This window comes from Rana temporaria, chromosome 4, assembly GCF_905171775.1.
Source record: "Rana temporaria chromosome 4, aRanTem1.1, whole genome shotgun sequence".
Taxonomy (NCBI): domain Eukaryota; kingdom Metazoa; phylum Chordata; class Amphibia; order Anura; family Ranidae; genus Rana; species Rana temporaria.
Window position 1 is genome coordinate 198840885 of NC_053492.1, and position 23590 is coordinate 198864474.

The 23590-nt window shown below is 39.2% G+C and overlaps 1 protein-coding gene across 1 annotated transcript in view; it reads right to left on the minus strand.

The window, feature by feature from the left end:
• LOC120936887 (titin-like) overlaps positions 1-23590 on the minus strand; it is a 345246-nt gene that overhangs the window by 249899 nt on the left and 71757 nt on the right. The window contains exons 34-42 of the mRNA XM_040349653.1: positions 23037-23288; positions 15582-15836; positions 13531-13782; positions 12604-12852; positions 10754-11005; positions 7532-7789; positions 4386-4637; positions 2952-3203; positions 2056-2307 (exon numbers count right to left, since the gene is read on the minus strand). Coding sequence (XP_040205587.1) covers positions 2056-2307; positions 2952-3203; positions 4386-4637; positions 7532-7789; positions 10754-11005; positions 12604-12852; positions 13531-13782; positions 15582-15836; positions 23037-23288 — 2274 coding nt within the window. The remainder of the gene's footprint in view (positions 1-2055; positions 2308-2951; positions 3204-4385; positions 4638-7531; positions 7790-10753; positions 11006-12603; positions 12853-13530; positions 13783-15581; positions 15837-23036; positions 23289-23590) is intronic.

Consider the following 23590-nt stretch of genomic DNA (forward strand, 5'->3'; position numbering starts at 1 on the left):
CGCCTGAATGTGGGCTAGATCCGACTGACGTACGTCTTAGTACGCCGTCGGATCTTAGGTGCATATTTACGCTGGCCGCTAGGTGGCGCTTCCCTTGATTTCCGCGTAGAGTATGCAAATTAGGTAGATACGCCGATTCTCAAATGTACGCCCGCCCGGCGCATTTTTTTACGTCATTTACATAAGGCTTTTTTTGGCGTAACGTTAGCCCTGCCTCTATGAGGCGTACGCAATGTTAGGTATGGACGTTGGGACAGCGTCGAATTTTCCGTTGTTTACGTCATTTGCGTAAAACGTTCGCGAATAGGGCTTTGCGTAAATTACGTTCACGTCGAAAGCATTGACTATTTGCGACGTGATTTTGAGCCTGCGGACTGGGATACCCCCACAGACGGCGCATGCACCGTTAAAAAAAACTTCATTTACGTGGGGTCAAGATGAATTAACATAAAACACGCCCACATCTTAGTCATTTGAATTTCGCGCCCCTACGCCGACACATTTACACTACGCCACCGTAACTTACGGCGCAAATTCTTTGTGGATAAGGAACCTCCGCTCTAAGTTACGGCGGCGTAGTGTATCTGAGATACGCTACGCCTGCCTAAAGATAGGCAGTTCTTTGTGGATCTGGCCCTATAACTTTTGCGCAAACCAATCAATATACGCTTATTGCGATTTTTTTTTAATCAAAAATATGTAGAAGAATACATATCGGCATAAACTGAGAAAAAAAATATATTTAATTTTTTAAATTGTGATATTTATTATAGCAAAAAGTTTAAAATATTGTGTTTTTTTTCAAAATTGTCGCTCTTCTTTTGTTTATAGTGCAAAAAAATTAAAACCGCAGAGGTGATCAAATAGCACCAAATAAAAGCTCTATTTGGGAACAGTGTTGCATGTCCGCGCAATTGTCATTGAAAGTGCGACAGCGCTGAAAACTAAAAATTGGTCTGGGCAGGAAGGGGGTGAAAATGCCCTGTATTGAAGTGGTTAAATACAATTTTTTTTTTTTTTCCCACAATCTTTTTTTTTACACACTGTCAATATTATCAACAAGAGTAGAGACCAGGAAGATGTACTAATTTCTAAAGTTTTAGGCCTTTTAGTCTATAAGAAGTTTAACCTGCCTGGCGGTATTCCCGAGTCTGACTCGGGGTTCGATTTTCATGCTGCGAGCGGTAACCCCGAGTCAGACTCGGGCTCGCCTCGCTGGATCCACAGGGAGTGTTTACTTACCTTGTCCCTGGATCCAGCGATGCCACCGCGCTGTGTGAGCGAGCGGGACCTCACTCGATTCACACAGTGTCCTCCTGTGCCGCCGATCTCCGTTCCCTGTGATGTTACAACGCACGGGAGCGGAAAACGGCGCCAAATTCAAAAATGTAAACAAACACATTACATACAGTATACTGTAATCTTATAGATTACAGTACTGTATGTAAAAAATACACACCCCCCTTGTCCTTAGTGGTCTGCCCAGTGTCCTACATGTACTTTTATATAATAAAAACTTTTCTTTCTGCCTGCAAACTGTAGATTGTCCATAGCAACCAAAAGTGTCCCTTTATGTAAAAAATTGTTTTAGAGCAGCTAAAAAACAGCGATAATAAATTATAATCACTTGCAGAATTGTGCGATAGCGATTTGTGGGGAAATTCGTCATAAAAAAAATAATAATGACACCGACAATTCTGCAACTGAGCAAATTTCAGTGATTTTGATTTGATTACATTATTGAATAATTTTTATTATAATTATATTATTATTTGTTATAATTATTTATAATTATTTATTATAATATAATTTATAATTTTGTTTTTAAAAAAATGTCATACCCGGGAGGATGCCTATTAGAATCTTGTTTGGTCAGATTTAAGTGAGTTATTTCTAAAAATTACAGGCCTACAATATAAAACGCCAAATTTCCTTGCAAATAATGGTACCGCTTTCAGCACTTTTTTTCTGAAAGAATCATACCGCCAGGGAGGTTAAGGAACAGTTCCACTAAATGTTGATATGTGTGTGGCCTGCATAAAGCTTGATACTCACTTGTATAATTAGCTATTACTGAGCTGTTGCCTTGGATATTATCAACAAAGGTAGAGACAAGGAAGGTGTAATAATTTCCAGGTGTCAGGCCTTCAATAATGTCAGAAGTTGTAGTTACATTCTTATTAAAAGCTGGATCTCCCAGGACCTGGATGAAATAAAAGCTGGCATTTCCAATTGGTTTGTCCCATCTCAGAGATATAGAACTGGTTGTTATATTCTCTGTGTTCAGGTTCTTCACTATTTCAGGTACTACAAAGTAGACAGAAAATGTTATGATATTGCAGAAAAACCCATTTCCAAGGATGTGACTGACTAAATTATATTTACCACAACCATTATGAGGAACGTATGTAATTTTACCCTAGTATACCAAGCACTGTGGGCACAGAAATTCATTTAAATAACATTATTAAAACTCAAGGAATTGTTCATAAAATGAACAGTGGAATAGCATTGCCACCTTTTTTTTTACCATATAATAAAAAAAGAAAATATACACGTTTTCAGAGTTTCTGTTATAAACTTTTACAAACAAATATTCTTCAAAAATTTAGGCCAAAATTTAATCTGCTTCATTTCTTTGGTAAAAAAAAATAACTCAAATCAGTTTTATATTATTTAGTCTGTGTGAAAGTTATAGAGTCTACAAACATTTGTGTATATAGATTTTAAAATGTATAAATCCTGATATAATAAATGCCTCTCTCATTTCTTGAGGCTTTAAAATAACAGGACAGTACAAATAACCCCCAATTGGCCCCTTTTTGGAAAGTGGACAGTCCAAGGAATTTAGTAAGAGGCAAGATTTTAGGCCTTCTAGTCTATAAGAAGTTGATGGCACAGTTCTACTAAATGCTGATGTGTGTGTGGCCTGCATAAAGCTTGATACTCACTTGTATAGTTAGCTATTGCTGAGCTGTTTCCTTGGATATTATCAACAAAGGTAGAGACAAGAAAGGTGTAATAATTTCCAGGTGTCAGGCCTTCAATAATGTCAGAAGTTGTAGTTACATTCTTATTGAAAGCTGGATCTCCCAGGATCTGGATGAAATAAAAGCTGGCATTTCCAATTGGTTCGTCCCATCTCAGAGATATAGAAGTGGTGGTGATATTCTCTGTGTTCAGGTTCTTCACCATTTCAGGTACTACAAAGTAGACAGAAAATGTTATGATATTGCATAAAAAAACATTTCCAAGGATGTGACTGACTAAATTATATTTACCACAACCATTAGGAGGAATGTATGCCATTTTACACATGGATACTAAGCACTGTAGGCACAAAAATTCATTTACATAACATTATTAAAACTCAAGGAATTGTTCATAAAATGAACAGTGGGATAGCATTGCCACCTTTAGCTCCAAGTATATGAATTCAGCTTTCGACACTGATTTTCTTTTGTAGATATAATTACTACAGGTTGGGTAAAAACAGAAACTAAAATATTTTTGTTACGGTATGGAGCCATGTTAGACATGAATCTAGTAACAAAATGTTTTCAGTGTTTTCGTATGGTTCGTATTAATATCTCTGCTTCATCAAGCCACTTACAGTGATATTATCAATTGATCTCCAAAAGGTTTTACCCCCTTTATGACCAGGACATTTTTTGCCATTTAGTACTGCGCTACTTTACCTGGCAATTGCTCGGTTATGCAACACTGTACCCAAATAAAATGTATATCATTTTTCTTCACACAAATAGAGTTTTCTTTTGATGATATTTAATTACAACATGGTCTTTTTTCAATTTTTTACCATATAATAAAAAAAATTTAAATATACGCGTTTTCAGAGTTTCTGTTATAATCTTTTACAAACAAATTATCTTCATAAATTTAGGTCAAAATGTAATCTGCTACATTTCTTTGGTAAAAAATAACCCAAATCAGTATATAATATTTAGTCTGTGTGAAAGTTATAGAGTCTACAAACATTTGTGTATATAGATTTGAAAATTGATAAATCCTGATGTAATTAATGCCTCTCTCATTTCTGGAGGCTTTAAAATAACAGGACAGTACAAATAACCCCCAATTGGCCCCTTTTTGGAAAGTGGACAGTCCAATGAATTTAGTAAGAGGCATGGCGAGTTTTTTGTAATTTTTTTGTCACAATTTTTGGGAAAATTAAGTAATTAAATACATTTTTTTCTCCACAGTCTTTGTTTTTTTTTACGCACAGTTAATATTATCAACAAGAGTAGAGACCAGGAAGATGTACTAATTTCTAAGATTTTAGGTCTTCTAGTCCATAAGAATTTGAAGGCACAGTTCTACTAAATGCTGATGTGTGTGTGGCCTGCATAAAGCTTGATACTTACTTGTATAGTTAGCTATTACTGAGCTGTTGCCTTGGATATTATCAACAAAGGTAGAGACAAGAAAGGTGTAATAATTTCCAGGTGTCAGGCCTTCAACAATGTCAGAAGTTGTAGTTACATTCTTAGTAAAAGCTGGATCTCCCAGGACCTGGATGAAATAAAAGCTGGCATTTTCAATTGGTTTGTCCCATCTCAGAGATATAGAAGTGGTGGTGATATTTTCATTTATCAGGTTCTTTACTATTCCAGGTGCTGCAGAACAAAAGAGGTTATTGAAGATCAGTGTTACAAAAAAAGTTATTTTTCAAATTAAGTTTAAACAAATCATTTAATGTGCTTATTTCTTGGTTTGATTGGTCCAAACAAAACTGTGCAGTTCTCTCAGTAATGGTAGCCTGAAGCCCCATACACACTATCAGTTTTCCTGATGGTTTTCTCTTCAGGTTTACCAAAACCATGTAATACAAGGACCTGCCTGATTGCATTCAAATTGAAACGCTTAAGGTTTGACCTCATATTAGATGGTTTTGGTAAACCTGAAGAGAAAACCATCAGGAAAACTGATAGTGTGTATAGGGCTTTACAGTCGCTTAAAGGTGCTGTTCAAACTGCTGTTATGTGCAGGTTCTGAGCAGTAAGACTCCACGCGCATATGATGGATGTGCAGCTCACATGCACCCTGGTAGAGGCTACAAGACACCAGTTTTGCCAAACTGAAGTCATTGCAGGGTTTCATGGCCACATCCAGGTATTGGGAGGTTTTATTGAAATCGGTAACCAAATATTAGTGACTTTCCACAGAGTGCCTAAATGTGTTTTACATATAATCTTAATAAGTGCGCACTTTCATGCAAAATGAACAAATTTGAATGCACGTCTGTCCAAGTGACGGTGATAAATCGTTTTGTTTTTTTCTCTAGTTGTTAATGTGGTGCTGTTTTGTAAGACTCAGGCCCCATACACACGAGAGGATTTATCCGCAGATACGCACCGCAGATACACACCATCGCATTGAAATCCGCGCTGAAATCCTCTGGCGATGACGTGTCACACCGTCGCCGCTATTATGACGCGGCAACGGGCGCGACGCTGTCATATAAGGAATTCCACGCATGCGTCAAATCATTACGACGCGTGCGGGGAATCCCTTTGGACGGATGGATCCGGTAAGTCTGTACAGACGAGCGGATCCATCCGTTGGAATGGATTCCAGCAGATGGATTTGTTGTGCATGTCAGCAAATATCCGATCTGCTGGAATCCATCCCAGAGGAGATTTCTCCGCGGAAACAGATCCGCTGGCGTGTACACACCATAGGATCTATCCGCAGAAACCCATTTGCTGGGATTTATCTGCGGATGGATTCTATCGTGTGTATGGGGCCTCAGCATTTCCTTCTAGCACTCCAATACAGTAGTTTGTTCCTCAAAGATGCCTATTTCTTATAAGGACAAGCTTCAGACTCACATGTCATGAAATAAAAAGAAATTTAAAATTCTTGTAACTTCCTGTGCACTGAACTGAACTTTTCATCATCTTCTGTAAACTAAAAAAAAAAATCCTCTATGTAAATAAGATGAAAGAAGGAGGGGTGTTTACAGTCCAATTTAAGAGAAAAGCTTAGGGTGATATCACTGTTGCTTCATAGATAGGATATTGGGAGTAATGAAATAGACAGGAAGTATGTTACGGCAGGATCACCAGGTAAAAATATAGAAATATAAGCTTTAGAGGTGTGTGTTAAAAGAATAAAAAATGTCCGAAGATCCAGCCATACTGGATCCAAATACTAAAGTTAGTTAAAGAGATCAGTGGAATTGAAATTAGTTTGGATCCATGGCAATGTTTGTTCCATGCTACGACTATCCCCAGGAAAAAATATAAAATGACAATTATCCCAATATTATTAAATGCAGCAAAGACATTGATTCCTAAAAGATAGAAAGACAAGTTGGCCCCCCGATACAAGAGTGGTTAAGGGAGGTAGAAAGGATAAGAAGTATGGAGGAGGTAATGTCTCAATATAAGGAACCAAATAGTCACGATATTGGAACTTGGGGAGGCAGGGTATAGTTTAGACAGTCTATGGTTTATATAGGCTACATGAGTAGTGAGGATAGTATTTAGGAAATATTGGCCTGTATGGTATGAGGTACGATATGGGGCTTATCCTCCCCTCCTCTCCCTCCCCATGGGGGGGGGGAAGTCGTGGGAGGAGAAGGGGAAGGATTATATATATATAAAAAAAAAATCTTCCCTTGCCCTCTCTCTTTCCCTCTCTCCCGGACGGGGGGGGGGGGGGGAGGGGAAGGGAGGGAGAAATTTGCTAAGTCACTAAAATTAAAGGGTGAGAAGCACAAATTGCACTTAAATAAAATAGTTTTAGTGAAAAAGGGAGTGGGGTTAAGAGGTGTGTTTTTTTTTATTTTTTTTTTTATGTATTTATTTTTTTTATCCTTTTATTTCCTCCCTCACTATTTTTGAGAGAGGCATATAAGTAATGGGGTACGAGAGTTTACACTTGTCCCCTCATAATAATAGAATATGGAGGGCACAGGTATTAAATCTTTAGAAATAGAAATTGGGCACTTGGCAACTAGAGTCCCCGTCCCCCCCTTTCTTTTTTTTTTCTTCCCCTTGCTCCTTTTTTTGTCTTTCCCCCTGGGGTGGGGGAGAGGGCAAGGGGGGAGGAGAGAGTAAAAGATTAGGAGGAGGCAGGATTGTCCCATACGGCTGTGATATGTGTATTTGTTTATTGTTGTGATTTATGTGTACGAAATGTTGAATCTATTTTTACCGTAGAACTTTTTTTGTATGCTTATTGATAACGTAATGTAAATTATTTATGTTTTAAAAATCCAATAAAAAGAAATTGAAACAGAAACAAAATTATTTTTATATTGAAACATAAGCAAGACAATACAAGTAATTATGGAAAAAAAAAAGAATTAAAAATATATTTTTATGCACAGTGCTTTGCCGACCACAGTTCATTTACAAATATACTGTGTATATATATATATATATATATATATATATATATATATATATATATATATATATATATATATATATATATATATATATATATTATTATAAATATATCAAATCTGTATCATTTATATTCTATGTCAGTAGACACTTACGTGTATAGCCTGCAAACAACACACTTTCTCCTCTTACAGTATCGAAACCAGCCAAAGCTGAGACTGTGAAATTGTAGTAAGTCCCAGGGGTCAAATCATTAACTGTAAAAGTGTTCAGGTTGGTTGTTTGATTATAGGTTTCATTTTGCTGGATATTAATGAGATATGAGCTTATGCTTCCATCTGGTGGCTGCCAACTCAGAGTTACAGAAGTGTCTGTGGTGGTGAATATTGTCAGGTTCTTCACCTTTTCTGGTTCTAAAAAAAAAAAAAAACATTAGATATAAGCTTGACACTGAAAATGAAAATGACTGCATTTGTTCTTAGTTAATTTTTATCACAGGTCATAATGTATTTTAATGTTATCAGTTACTTTCAACAATTGCATATGTTCTCAATAAAATAAAAAATTCTATTTTTTACTATACAGAAGAAACCATACATAAAAAAGAGAAACCCAAAACAGCCCAATTAAAGTCACCCATATTTTGGATTTTTGGTGCACCAATTTATACACTGGTAAAATATTCCCCTGCAGAATGCCTAGTTGTGTGCGCTTACTATGTCTGTTACCAATCAGATGTTGGTTTCATGTTCCCCTGATACACTCACTTGTTATGGACACCTTCATTATGGTTCAGGCTACTAAAGGAGAACTCTTATAATCTTACCTCTGGAATCATTAGATAATACAAGAAGCATAATGTTTTCTTTAGCTTTGAAAAGAGTGGAGTGGAACTTATTTTTGTCTGTTAGGGAGATTCGGTTAGGGAGATTCACCCTTTCTATTTGTCCTATTTACCTTTACTACTGAAAGTACAAGAAAATCCCAAACTTTTGGTTGTTCCCAGAACAGAAATAGAGGAAAAAACCTTCTAACGGGGGCACTCGTTTTGTGACCCTAAGGACAACCAGGAATAAAAAAACAAAACAAAATTGTAGGGGTTATAGCCATCTCTTACTGTCTTTAGTTCTCCTTTAAATTAGATTTTTGTCAAGTTCTAATAATTGCGCAGGACTGGCTTGAAACAAAAGTCAGGTCTGGGCCAAAACCCTGACACATCTAGAGTATTTGTAAGCTTGAAAATAGCCACTGTGCTACATAACTGAATTACATTTTGCACATTGCCTACAGTATTATAAAACAATGGCACTGGCAAAAAAAAAAATACTTCTCTTTTATTTTCTTACTTTTATAACGTAGCCCTTGGTCTGGTGCCATTCTAGGGAGCCGCATATTGAGTCTCTTGATAAGGTTCTGACAATTAAATGTAAAATGCACTAAAATCTTTATATACAATTAGTAATAGAGCTCTACTAGATAATGGTAGATTTCCTAAATTTCTCCTCCACCAGCGATCAGACTATATGTTGTAATTTTTTATTAGCAGTAGGGGGCTTCTCTGTTTTACACAATATGTGTGAACACAGCTGGAAACATAAAACCTGCTTCTGCTTCTGCAAAACAGATATCTACATGATTGGGCAAACATTTTAGTCTAGCAGGTAAATGTTGACTCTGGAAGAAGTATGAACAAAGATGGAAATAGTCTTCTGGGGAGAATGTAATATAAAGTAATTGTTAAAGCGGAGGTCCGGTAAAAAAAAAATTAAAATTAAAAGTCAGCAGCTACTAACACTGTAGCAGCTGACTTTTAATAAGGACACTTACCTGTCCTAGTCGCCAGCGATGTCGGCCCCCGCCGAGGCCGATCCCTCGATCCTGGCAGCTCCAGGCATCGCCATCCACAGTAAGGGAAACAGGCAGTGAAGCTGTGCGGCTTCACTGCCCATTTCCTACTGCGCATGCCCGAGCAGCGCGACGCTTTGTGAATGGGCTGGCTACTCTCTGGGATACACACAGGGCCAGATTCACAGCAGAGATACGACAGACTATCTCAGATACTCCGTCGTATCTCTCAGAGTATCTATGCGACTGATTCATAGAATCAGTTACGCATAGATAGCCCTTAGATCCGACAGGTGTAATTGTTTTACACTGTCAGATCTTAGGATGCAATACGGCGGCCGCCGCTGGGTGGAGTTCGCGTCGTATTTCAGCGTCGGGTATGCAAATGAGGTTTTACGGAGATCCACAACGTTTTTTCGCGTTCGGTACGTCGTCGCTAGTCTAGTTTCCCGTCGCAATTTTAGTCGTCGTTTTACCTGCCCTAACTTTACACAGCCCACGTGTGGGCTGTTTAAAGTATGGCCGTCGTTCCCGCGTCGAAATTTAAAAAAAAAATTCTCTTGCGTAAGATGTCCGGGAATACGAAAGTACGCTACGCACGTCGCAGTTCGAAAAAATTACGTCACTTCGCGCAAAGCACGGCGGGAATTTCAAAACGGAGCATGCGCAGTAGGTCCGGCGTGGGAGCGCGCCTAATTTAAATGGCACATGGCCCTTTGAATTACGCGGGCTTACGCCGGAGGCCGCCGGCTTAAGTTTTCATGCAAGTGCTTGGTGAATCAGGCACTTGCGATGAAAACTTGCGGCGGTGTAATGTATCTACGATACGTTACGCCGCCGCAGTTCTATGTGAATCTGGCCCACAGTTCCCAGAAAGCAGCGCGCCCCATTCACAAGAAGAAACCGAGTGTAGGACGAGGAAGAAGATCCACCGCGGAGGATGAAGAGGAAGATTAGGGACGCATAGCAATGGCTATTTCGGGTAAGTAAAACATTTTTCTTTTCATTTTTTTTTTTTTTAGATTTTTGGTGTAAAAAATAATTTCAGGGTGGAACTCCACTTTAACCTCTTCTTTTCACTGTAAATGATATATGCAGTCGCATATGTGTCCATGCTGGTCTGAGATTCTGTGATGACGTTGTGCTCACTGCGTGCTCCAGCACATTGACTGAACTGTCTCTGACAGCTCCCTACCATGTTTTGTGATCAAGAGCCAGTCATGTGGCCGCTGTAAGAACCAATCACAATGATCACGTGTCCAGGAAGCTGTTCTGCCTACTGGCAGTAAAGCCCACTTAAATTGGTGCCACGAGGCAATGAGAAAGAGATAAGCAGACTACCATGATATCTTTACATATTACTTAACTTGCTTATATGAGCAATATCTTTGTAGGTTATAGTTGCCAGTCGATTATAGTTACCAGTTACTTGGTTATATTTACTAGTCTTTTATCCTGACCACAGTGTGTAATCTTACAGGATTACACAAAATTAAAACAAAAACCTTAAAAAGGCTTATTACTATACTTACTAGTAGTAATAGTCACTTGTGAAGAAATTCCTGGCATATCCTGTCCATTTACAGCATTGATATTAATTGTGTATTGGTTTCCAGGTGTCAGTCCTTGAACAGACCATGACTGTGATACTGTCTGGTTTGCATAGGTATTTCCTGTAACTTGAACCTGATAGTAGCTGTGATTTCCATCTGGAGGTAGCCAACTTATATCAACAGAGCTGGTTGTTATATTTTCCGGAAGCACTTGCTTGACTGGTCCAGGTCCTGTAATCAGAAGACAGAAAGTAAAAAAAAAAAAAAATGGTTCCCCTAAACAAATACAGCATATTCAAAGAAAGGAAATTGCTGACTAAATCAGTACAATTAAAATCAACAGTGTAGACTCATCAGCTGTCCAAAATCAAAGATGTTAATGATTTCTATTTAAATCTCTTATTCTGTAACAGAAAAATGTATTTATTTGTTAGCTTCTATAATAGAAATTACTTATTTCTACTATATTTTGCAGAATCATGCTCATAAAAAAATACAATATTGCCATCAGATCAAAGAAGAACATTACAGGATGGTTTGGTTGGAAGATTTTTGTATATCTATGCAGACTTTGCGATCCATGAAGACACCTCCAGGCTGACCAATTCTGGGGAAATGATGAAGCAGGAAGGAACATTCCTGCTATATTCCATTACAATGACAAACTTGTAACCCCGTTGGTTGCTTTGAGTTACATTAATGATAAGCAAACTGATTCCTCTGTTGGATGTTCACCACAGATCACTGCTTTACTCTGCCAATCATCTCTACCCAGTGAACGGAAAAACGGTAATTTGGACACTTTATTAGTCCACTTTCTCATTAAATAACTTTCAGCAGGTCTTCCTCCCACAAAAAGTCAGCAACTGAATAAACAAGTAGATGAACACCTTTCTATGACAACATACCCTCACAATGTAAATGTCGTAATTTAGAGTTTACAATCAACTTATTTGAATCTCTTTACCAATAATGGGTAGGATCTTGTGTTCTCTCTGTGGGAGGAGAACTTATGCTCCAAATGTAAGCACATGATATGAAAGAGAACTAATATAGGTGGACTACTTTACCAATAATCTAATATCAGGCAAACCAAAATAGATAAGCCAACCAATTAACTGGATTACAGGTTTAGATTTGCTTGTGAAGCAAATCTGTGAGGATTTCCGATTCACAGTTTTGAAAAAACATCATCGCTCTTTGAAGTATAAAGAGTAATACAAATTAAAAACAATAAATGGTGTTCTAAATAATAACATTCATGGACCAAAGCCTTATGCCACGTACACACGGTCGGTTCATCCGATGAAAACGGACAGATGGATTTTTTCATCAGATATCCGATGAAGCTGACTTTCATCAGTCTTGCCTACACACCATCAGTTAAAAATCCGATCGTGTCCAACGCAGTGACGTAAAACACAACGACGTGCAGAGAAAAATTAAGTTCAATGCTTCCGAGCATGCGTCGACTTGATTCTGAGCATGCGTGGATTTTTGACCGATGGATTTCCCCACAGACGATCGTTTTTTCTATTGGTTTTTCAACCATCAGAAATTTTTAAAGCAAGTTCTATTTTTTTGCACCGATGGGTAAAAAAACGATGGGGCCCACACACGATCAGTTCGTCCGATGAAAACGGTCCATAAGTCAATGTTGAAAACGGACAAATTTTCCTGTATTTTATTTAAAAACGACGGAAGACATTGCTTTACCACATTAAAGAAAATACATTGTTTTAAAAAAACAACCAATTCTTAATCAAGTACCTAGAAAGCTTACATCTGAAAAAGTGTAGTGGGTATATAACAGGAAAAAGGCTACTTACGTGTGCACAAAGTGATTTCACCACCATAACCGTACAGGAAAAATGTATTTAAGGATGCAGAGATTGCAAATGTGTAACAGTTTCCCGCTGTCAGATTATAAATCTGTATTTCAGTGGTATTCAAAGTCTTGTAGGTGGATGGTTCTCCACTGACAGAGATGATGTAAGTTGCATTCTTAACAGCATATATATCCCAATTCAGCTGGATAGAGGTGGAGTAAATAATGGTCACACTGAAGACATCCGATACTGAAAAAAGGAAATGTGAAAGGATTATATTGTATAATCAGTGATCAGTTTGGTTGGATTCTAAGTATTGTAATCTGCACAGTTTTTTTTTTATATCAAAGGTTCATTGAATACAGTTAGTGAACTTCCTGGAGGCAGCACAGTGGTGTAGTGGTTAGCACTTTCACTTAGCAGCAAAAGAGTAGTTGGTTCGAATCCCGACCACGACACCATCTGCCTGGAGTTTGCATGTTCTCCCTGTGCTTGCGTGGGTACTCCGGTTTCCTCCCACACTCCAAAAGACATGCAGGTAGGTTAATTGGATCCTGTCCAAATTGGCCCAGTATATATGTGTTTACAACTGTGTGTCCCAAGTGTGTCAAGATCCTACGGGGTAAATGACCACACCAACCAGGAAGCCACTTGCTGCAAAAAGCGATTAGAGGCGATTCAGTTCGCATGTGTAGCGCTATACAAGTCATTCATTCATTCATTTGTAAAGAATGTTGAAAAAAATCATCAAGTCCTTCTGATTTGTTAATATGGCTCTTTAGCATGTGACATCCTGGGACCATATGAAAATACCTGTATAAATATTTAATATCTTGGCAATGAAGTAGCAGAAAAAATAATCTGTAATTGACTTCTGTTTTTTTTTTTTTATATGTGCAATGATTGAATGTGTTATTTGCTACTCACCTGCTACAGAAATATGACTGCTTTCCCCTAGTAGACCATTAGCTGCAACTGCAGCGACGTTCACAGTGTATGGGTTCCCAATGGTCAGGTTAGTTACAGATGCTGATTCTGTTGTGACATTGGAACTTTGAGCTGGATCTCCAACCACATCTACTTGATAGTAACTTTTGTTGCCTTCTGGGAGCTGCCAGCTAACGTATATTGCAGTGCTGTTGATCCTTGAGGCTTTCATATTGATGACAGCAGCAGGTTCTGTAAATATTCATGTAAATTAGATGTCTTTAATTTTTCCACATACAAAATGTATTACCTTTTGTAACTATTTTACCGATAGTCAAATCTTTTTTAAAAAATAACACTATGGGTAATCTAAAGTGGCAGCATAGCAGAGAAATCTTGCTTTGCAGCTCCCTTTCTTTGATATAAAGGGACCTCTTATTTACTCCAATACATACAGTTCCCTGGTTATCTCATCAGGATTGGCCAAGGAAGCTTACGATGCACCCTCTTATCCATCCCTCCATGCAAGCCTTTAGAAGGGCAACGAAGTCCACATCGTTTTCCACAGTTCAAGGACCCTTAACCACGTTAAGAGGAAACCCAGAATTTCCCCCAGGTGAGTCAAGCTCCTTTCTACAACAAGAATGGCCTTATGGTGATGTGCTAGCACATAAATTCTTCTCAAAAGAAACCCCCCTCCCCTATGAAAATATAGTAGCCACTTTGTGTACTAACTCTTTCCCCTTTTGGACGTATAGATAGCTCCAACATTTTCTCTCAACCCAAGAACCAATAACCAAGTGGACAAGACAATTTACAACTTTTTGAATCCCTGTGCTCTTGGAAACCACCACAAAGACACTTAATATCTTACATATACACACTTCTGTCAGAAGGCACCCCCTCCACTGTCCTGGGAAAGAGACATCCAGATGTCCCTCACTGAAGACGAATGGGATACCATACATGAATACACACTCCCTAAACGTAGCGATCCAAGAAAACTGTTATAAAATCGAAACCAGATGGTACAGAATGCCTTCACGTCTTCCCCACCATACCCAACACTTGGAGATGCAGGAAAATGGAAGGCACTATGCTCCTCATCTGGTGGGATTGTGAACCACTCCAACCCTTTTGGAGGGAAGCCCACAACCTTGTCTCACATATCACCACGTACACCCTAGACTATACCCCCACGCAATTTCTTTTACACCATACAGCCTTGTCTAGAAGGGACTACTACAAGTCACTGGCCATGCTCATGGTGAACGCAGCTAGACTCTGTATTCCCATACAATGGTGCTCCACACGCATCCCAACAATCAAGGAATGGTTTACTTTGCAAATACCGCCCTCTACCTCTTCTATTCACCAATGTGTCTTTCTTTCCCCCCCCCTTTTTTATCCCTCTTTTCTCTCTTCTCTTTCTTCCCCTCCCTTTCTTTTTTCTGTTTTCGTGCAATAATTTTTTGAGCCCCACTACTTGAAATTTAAAACACGAGCAGTGGGGACATTATTATTGTTATTGTTACTGGTGTTACCAATATTCTGATTTGGAACATACCAATACGATACTTTTTCCTATTGGTTTTTCCTATTGGTTACTATGTTCCATGACTTATTTGCAATAGTGTTCTTGTTAATGTATACACATGTCATGATCACTTAAACATTACATTTGATTCCTGTAATGTACTGTGTATACCACTTTTTAAATATTTGTGAGGGGGGGGGAGAAAGGGACCGCTCATATATAATTTAATTCAGAAACGATGGGTCACTGTTGTGATGGATTGGATTTCTGCAAATAATGGGCCTTTTTCAATTAAAGAAAAGTCAACAGGAAATGAAGGCATCACAGCTAGGACCATGTACAAAAATAGGAGTTAGAGTCTGACGGTCCTTTTCGTGTATTTTACCCAGAGAATGCTGTCAAATCTTTTACCTTTTATCCAAAGTGGGAGAGCTACTGCTTATTAACACATTTCTTCCTTCTATGTCAATATTTAGATACAGTAAACAACCTTATGTGGTATAGATATACTCACTTGTGTACAAAGAAATTAACTGTTGTGCGCTCTCCAAGACAAAATATTGAACCGAGATAAGGAAAGTGTAATTGTTCCCTGGAATCAATTCACTAATTAGAATATTCTCATTATTTGTTGTCAAATACAATGTGGAATTCTCCTGCATTCTTATCACATAATAGGACCACGCTCCCAGCGCTGGTGGCTGCCACGCCAGATGCACAGAAGACGTTTGGATCACAAATGGTATAATACCATAAACCATTCCTGGCCCTGTGGAAACAGATAAACCATTTGTTTATGTTTATATAAATGATTACACATGTATGCAAGCTTTATAAAACAGAATATAAAAATGCCATCTACAGTGCTGCCAGTATTGTAAATGATGAAGAAAAAAAATGTACACTGTTGTTCAAGATCTGTGGATTAAAGTGTAAATAAAGACAAAACTTTTTTTTTTTTTTAGTTTTGAATAGATTGAAAACAGGTATTTTTTTTTTGGATCACTGTGTCCTGGTTACAGAGAGGTTCATCCTCTCTATTTGTCCTGTTTACCATTACAGCCAAAAGTAATAACAAAATAAATCCCAAGTTATGAGTTGACCAGGCCCTATAGAGAAGAGCCGATGAGTCAATTTATGGAAGAAGTTGGATTAATTGATATGTGGAGAGTGCGGAGCCCGGGCGTTCAGCAATATTCTTGTTATTCAAGCACGCACTCCACACTCTCCAGGATAGATATGGCCTTGGGGAATGATAGAGCGTTACAGGCCATGGGAAAGATAGTATACCTGCCAAGAGGAGTGCCAGACCATTCCCCAATGGTTCTAACTTTAAACTTAGGGGGACAAAAAAACACAGAGAGTGGAAAATCAATCCATATTGGTTCGAGCTAATAAAGGAATCGGATGAGGTCCTGCCCTAACTGGGGGAATTTTTAGACTTTAATGAAGGCTCTACAGGTACGGGGATACTATGGGACACCCTGAAGGCATACCTTAGGGGTATCCTGATCCAGCAGGTCGCCAAATTTAATAAAAAAGTTAGAGAAGGGGAGGAAAATACCTGCAGAGAGGCATTGGAGGCAGAAAATAATTATGTAATAGATCCAACATTAGAGAAGAAGAAAATATGGCTAGAGAAACAACAAGCATATAAGATAGTAATCATGCAGGAAGCAGCGACCAGACGACTTTTTCTGCAGCAGTCCTCCTTCGCAGAGGGTGAAAGTGTTGGAAGAATGCTGGCGCAATTGGTGAAGTCTTACTCCCCCCCTCCGATATCCGGACTATTAGATCAGTAGGAGGAGTAATAACATCAGATACCTCAGAGATAGTGCAGACCTTTGGGGCGTACTATAAAAAACGTTATACTACACAGAAGGTGGGGATGGAAGGACAAATGGAGGATTTCCTGGGAAGGTTAGAGATCCCGTCCATTACACAAGTGGAAAGGGAAGAATTAGAAACTCCAATATCACTTGTAGAACTCCAGCAGGCAGTAGCAGATATGGCAAATCAAAAGTCACCTGGCCCAGATGGGCTCCCGATGGAAATATATAAATATTACGGAGAAATACTACTACCAGAGCTCATAAAAGCATTAAATGGAGCGGCCACGGAAGGAAGACTCCCTGCATCGATCCTGGAAGCAACCATTATAGTTATACCAAAAGAAGGGAAGGATCCCTTAGACCCTGCTGCATACAGACCAATTTCCCTCTAATGCTCCGATGTCAAGATAGTAGCCAAGGTTTTGGCATCAAGGCTTAATAGGCTCATCTCAAAACTGATCAAACTAAACTTACAAACCCAGATGGAGAATGATGGAACAAGGGCTGTATTGTCACTGGATGTGACCAAAGCTTTTGAAAGCATAGAATGGGGTTATATCTGGAGGGTGCTGGGGAAATTCGGATTTGGCCCGATATTTACCGGCTGTATAAAAATGCTTTATGATAATCCTAGCGCCAAGCTTAGAATTAATAAGGAACTTTCAACAAAGATTGTCCTGGAGAGGGGGACGAGACAGGGGTGCCCTTTGTCGCCTCTGCTCTTCGCGCTAGCGATGGAACCGTTGGCGATTGCCATGAGGTCAAGCACTGAGATAACCGGATTTCAGAGGAGGACGGGAGACGAAAGAATCACGCTATATGCCGATGATATTCTCCTCTTCCTGGGACCTACGGAACAATCATTGGTAAAAGAAATGAGCATAGTAGAGGAATTTGGTAGCTTCACGGGCCTAGAGATAAATTGGGAGAAATCTGAGCTATTACCGGTAGATCAAATTGGAGAATTTGTAGCATCGGAAATGCCGCAACTGATGGTGGTGGACACATTGAGATACTTGGGGATATCGGTGACGAAAGATCCCAATCAATATATAAATAAAAATGTAATCCCTTTACTGGCCAAATTTAAACAAAAAATGTATATTTGGAAATGGCTCCCCCTGTCAGTGGCTGGTAGATGTAGCTTAATTAAGATGATTTGGCAGCCACAACTGCATATAATGCATAACTCTCCAGTTTGGATCTGTAGAAAATGGTTAAATAAAATCGAAATGCTTTTCAGAGAGCTAATAGAGCTAATGATAGAGTGGTCCTTAAATGTCCTGGAAAAGTGGATCAAGTTTTTTCTGTCACCACTACCAATTCCCGAGGGGACATTGTCACTCTCGCTTGCTGCTTTAAAGAAGTCATGGATGGGAATGATCACCCTTTTCAGTTTTTTTTTTTTGTTTTCATCTCCATCGGATCCACATTTGGGCCCAAATGTGCAGAACTTTGGGGGGATGATGTAGTTAGAAAGATTAGGGTCCCGGCGGCTTCATCACAGCAAGAAAAGAAAGAAGAAGCAGGAAAAAGTTTTATTACCCTTTTTTTTCTACTGATTGCTCCATTTGAGTGTGGACTGCCTTATGCTGGTAGTACCAGCGCACTGACCGCTAGGGGCAGTGTTCTGCAACTTCTACCACTACAGAGACTAACTTGTACATATATTTCTCTTAAGCCTTGCAACTTGAGAAATTCTTAGCACTTAGTTTGTTTTATATGATGTGTCTCTTTGGGAGGAAAGGAGGTTTCGCCTTTTCAAATGAGTGAAGGTGCAGCTTCATTTCACCCTCAGTGACTGTATGTGTGTAATTTCTGTGTGTGTTCTTCCATTTTGTTTTCACATTTTGTTGACCATCTATCAAAACTGTCGGAGAATGGGGCAAGATAGATAGTCAGGAATGTAATGTCATAAGGCATCACTATTAATATTTGTACAAAGTAATGTTTTTATATTTTACATTTTTTACATCTTTTCTATCTCTTCCTTTTACGGTTATGCAGATTCAGGTCAGGTATTCAGGCTTGAATACCTTTGTTGAGACACTGGGGACAGTGTCTATTTAAGTGGGGGGAGTGTGTAGCGCCTGGTTACTTTCAAGGTAACCGGTGCTATTGAAATTTAGAGTATGACTGATTCTAATTGCAATCATTTAATAAGAGTCTCTGTTTCAGCTTGTCTCTCTCTCTCTCTCCCCCTTCTCTCTCTCTCTCTCCCCCTGCTCTCTTCTCTCTCCCTTCTCTCCCCTTCTAGGTAGCAGCTAGTTCTCTCTCTCTCTCAAAATTGCATGGGGGGGGCAAGATTGTTTTGCCCAGGGTCCAATCAACATTAAAGACGGCCCTGGTGAGAATAGGGGCTGGGGGAGAGACCTGACAATAATTTTAAAATTGAAAAGTCAATGGGTTAGGGTTTCCCATTGAAGAATATGGCTAGGACTCAGGACTTGGAACAGGGACCTCCTCCAAAGGTCAAAGGTCAGAAGGCGGGTTCCCAGAGGTCAAAGGTCACACTGTGTGGCTGAACCACCCCACCAAAGTGTACCGTCTACCCCAACTAAGTCGGGGAATGAACAAGTCGGGGAATGAACAAGTCGGGGAAAGCGCTTGGGGTGGAGTTCCCCTTAAAATCCACACCAGACCTGAAGGGTCTGATATGGATATTTGGGGGGAACCCCACGTAATTTTTTTTTAAATTGACAGCGGGGTTCCCCTTAATATCCATATCAGACCTGAAGGGCCTGTTAATGGAATTTGGGGGGACCCCCAGCTTTTTTATTTTTATTTTTTATGAATGAATCATCTCTGTAATTGCCAGAGCCGACAATTCATTAGAGCCGCAAAGCCGGTTTTAAATGCCTTTATTTCATTCAGAAATTACACTTTGTGCAGGGACAGTTCTATGTACGGGAAACATGCGCTTTTTCACATGCTGACTTTACACCCCCCCCCCCTAGGTACGAAATATAAAGGAATATTTCACTTTTATTGTTTCACTTTTAGCATTATTAAATTCACTGCTCCTGAAAAAACGGCCGTTTTTAAAACTTTTTTTTGCATTGATACATGTTTCCTGGGACAGAACCCAGGTCCCCAAACACTTTCTAGGACAATAACTTGCATATTAGCCTTTAAAATTAACACTTTAGATTTCAAATGTTCGAGTCCCATAGACTTTAACAGGGTTCTAAAGTTCACACGAACATTTGGTGTGTTGTCAAGTTCTGATGCGAACCGAACAGGGGGGTATTCGGCTCATCCTTACTGATAAGCAGTGGACACTGTCCACTGCCCTACTGACTGTCCACTGCCAAAGATCTGTAGGAGGGGTTTCCACCACCCCTGAAAAGTTTCATTTTCAGTTTGATGTGTATTATATGTGATGTTTCATATCACAGAGACCGGTATTGTGGTAATATTGAAGTTTATTGAGAGTAGTGTGACTGCAGAAGGAGGGGTGTGATTTGTGTTGAAGTGGGCTTGTTCACATTTAACATGTACAGGCTTAGTATACCCTAAGCATGATGGGAGTTGTAGTTTGATTATAGTGTAGAAAGAGAGGAGAGGATATGATGTAATCCCTGTTGTAACAGCTCCTTCTGGGAAGAATACATGCTGCATTTTTTTGAATTATAGAGAGGATTTCCTTTTTTTGCATTGATACATGTTTCCTGGGACAGAACCCAGGTCCCCAAACACTTTCTAGGACAATAACTTGCATATTAGCCTTTAAAATTAACACTTTAGATTTCAAATGTTCGAGTCCCATAGACTTTAACAGGGTTCTAAAGTTCACATGAACATTTGGTGTGTTCTCAAGTTCTGATGCGAACCGAACAGGGGGGTGTTCGGCTCATCCTTACTGATAAGCAGTGGACACTGTCCACTGCCCTACTGACTGTCCACTGCCAAAGATCTGTAGGAGGGGTTTCCACCACCCCTGAAAAGTTTCATTTTCAGTTTGATGTGTATTATATGTGATGTTTCATATCACAGAGACCGGTATTGTGGTAATATTGAAGTTTATTGAGAGTAGTGTGACTGCAGAAGGAGGGGTGTGATTTGTGTTGAAGTGGGCTTGTTCACATTTAACATGTACAGGCTTAGTATACCCTAAGCATGATGGGAGTTGTAGTTTGATTATAGTGTAGAAAGAGAGGAGAGGATATGATGTAATCCCTGTTGTAACAGCTCCTTCTGGGAAGAATACATGCTGCATTTTTTTGAATTATAGAGAGGATTTCCTGAAAATTCAATTATGGAATAACTGTTTAATATTAACACAATGTGAAAGTGGAAGTGAATTCCTGGACAGGTAAGTGTCCTAATATTAAAAGTCAGCAGCTACAGTACTTATAGCTGCTGAAATTTAAAATTAGGGGGGGGGGGGGTGCTGGAAAAACTGCCTTAGCAATTGATCACACCACTCAAAAAGTGGTATTTTAGGTTTTAGGTAGAAATTGGCAAAATTAGTGACTCGCCGAACTTTCCAAAAATCTTGGACACTTCAGTGGCACCAAGGTACCAAATTTACTGGCTTGTCCCTGCCTGTTTTGGGTGTTCCCACTTCTCCTACTATCTACATAGATAAAACCGGGAGTGAAGGACTGCTACAGAAAGTTCAGACAACTTACTAACAGCAGCCATGAGAGATAAAAATAAAGCACTTAAGCTTGGTTTTATCCTTGAGTATCACCTAAAAATGAAATGTGAGTTTTGTAGGGTCTAGCTATCTATGTATACAGTATTCGTCTATATTGATTTTCACAGTTCTTTGAATGTTCTATATGTACCAATCTTTTTTTTTTTTTGCAATAACACAGTATAGAAGGATACATCAGACCAGGCATGAAATGCTAATAAATTTAATTATTTATTGCTATTACTTTTATTTAAGCCTAGGTTTACACCATGCTGCTGCATGATCGTGCATTTTGTAGTGCATTTTTGATGCATTTTCATGCTTTATGTATTTTTTGAAGGAGGAAAATACTGGTTGTTAGTCACAAAACTCTGCCAAAAATGCGCCAAAATGACATGTACATGTTTTCTTCATGTGCTTTTCATGCACTCACATTTAAATCTATGGGGCAACTGCACTATAAATTCACATTTGCACTGCACCATTTTTCATTGATGTGAATGGGCACCATAGATAACCATCTGATCGATTGTTGTGCATTCAGAGCAACAGTAGACACAGAAGAAATCGCACTAGTGTGAATCATACATACATACTGGGCCAGATCCTCAAAAGGGATACGCCGGCGTATCTACTGATACACCGTCGTATCCCTGTTTCTATCTTTGGAACTGATCCACAGAATCAGTTTCCAAAAGATAGGCAGAAAGTCCGACATGTGTAAGGGACTTACACTGCCGGATCTTAGGATGCAGTACCGCATCCGCCGCTGGTGGCATTTTGAGTCGAAATGCCGCTTCGCGTATGCAAATGAGCACTTACGGAGATCCACAAAGCAGTTTCGCTTTGTGAAATCTCCGTAAATACTTACGTGGCAATCGTAAAATTAGGGCTGCTTTTACAAAGTGTAAACTGTTTACACCTTGTAAAAGTAGACCCTTCTTACCCGCGACGCTATTATTTTTTTATTTTTTTTTCGCCGTATCTTTTTTTTTTCCCGACGCAACTTTTTTTACCCGCCGCGATTCTCAAAACTCGACGTAACGCAAAACCGCGCTATGCACATCGGGAAAATGACGTCATGAGCATGCGCAGTACGTCCGGTGCGGGAGCGCGCCTAATTTAAATGGGACTCACCCCATGAAAATAGGAACGCCTTGCGCCGGACGGATTTAAGTTACACAGCCGAAAATTTCTAGGTAAGTGCTTTGTGGATCGGGCACTTAGGTAGAAATTTTGCGGCAGTGTAACTTAAATCAGAATATTTGAGTTACGGCGGCTCTTTGTGGATCTGGCCCACTGTCTTTCGACATTGATGTCTACAGAAATCGAATTAGATAAAAAAAATATATACAACGTTACACAGATAACATACATAATATATTTATGCTGAATTAAGGTTTCCCTGCATGAATTGTTAAATCTACTGATATCTAAGTTGGTCCATAATGATTGTTACTGCTATGCAGTTGTTCATTTAGTTATCTGTACTCACTTGTATAAGTGGCTGTAATGTTGGCTTCTCCTTGCACATCTGGCCCAGTGACTGCTATTATTTGGACATTGTATCGCTTTCCTGGTGTCAGTCCTTGTATGGAAATGGACTGTGAGGTTGTCGTGTTTGGGAATATACCTTCAGGCACCTCTATTATATAGTAGCTGTAATTACCGTCTGGTGGAAGCCAACTCAAGTCAACAGATTCAGTAGTTGCATTGGTAATTAGGACATTTTTCACCATACCAGGTTCTAGATTAAAAAACAAGTAATACATGCATTTGAGGTTTGGAATTTGAACTTTAAAACATCAAAATAAATATATAAATATCTGTTTTAGTATTCCAGAATGAAATAACTGAAAATATTTTTCCAGCTGAATTATAAGATATGATTAGGGATGCCGCTCCAAGCGTGTTGGTGTTTCGAATGGCCGCCCTCCCCACTCACAACTTCAGGGTCAGGCTCTGCAATCGTGTAGAAAATTGAAGAAAACAGCTGAACGGCCGCACTCCGAATAACACCTTTTATTCGTGGCAAAACAATGTAGAAGG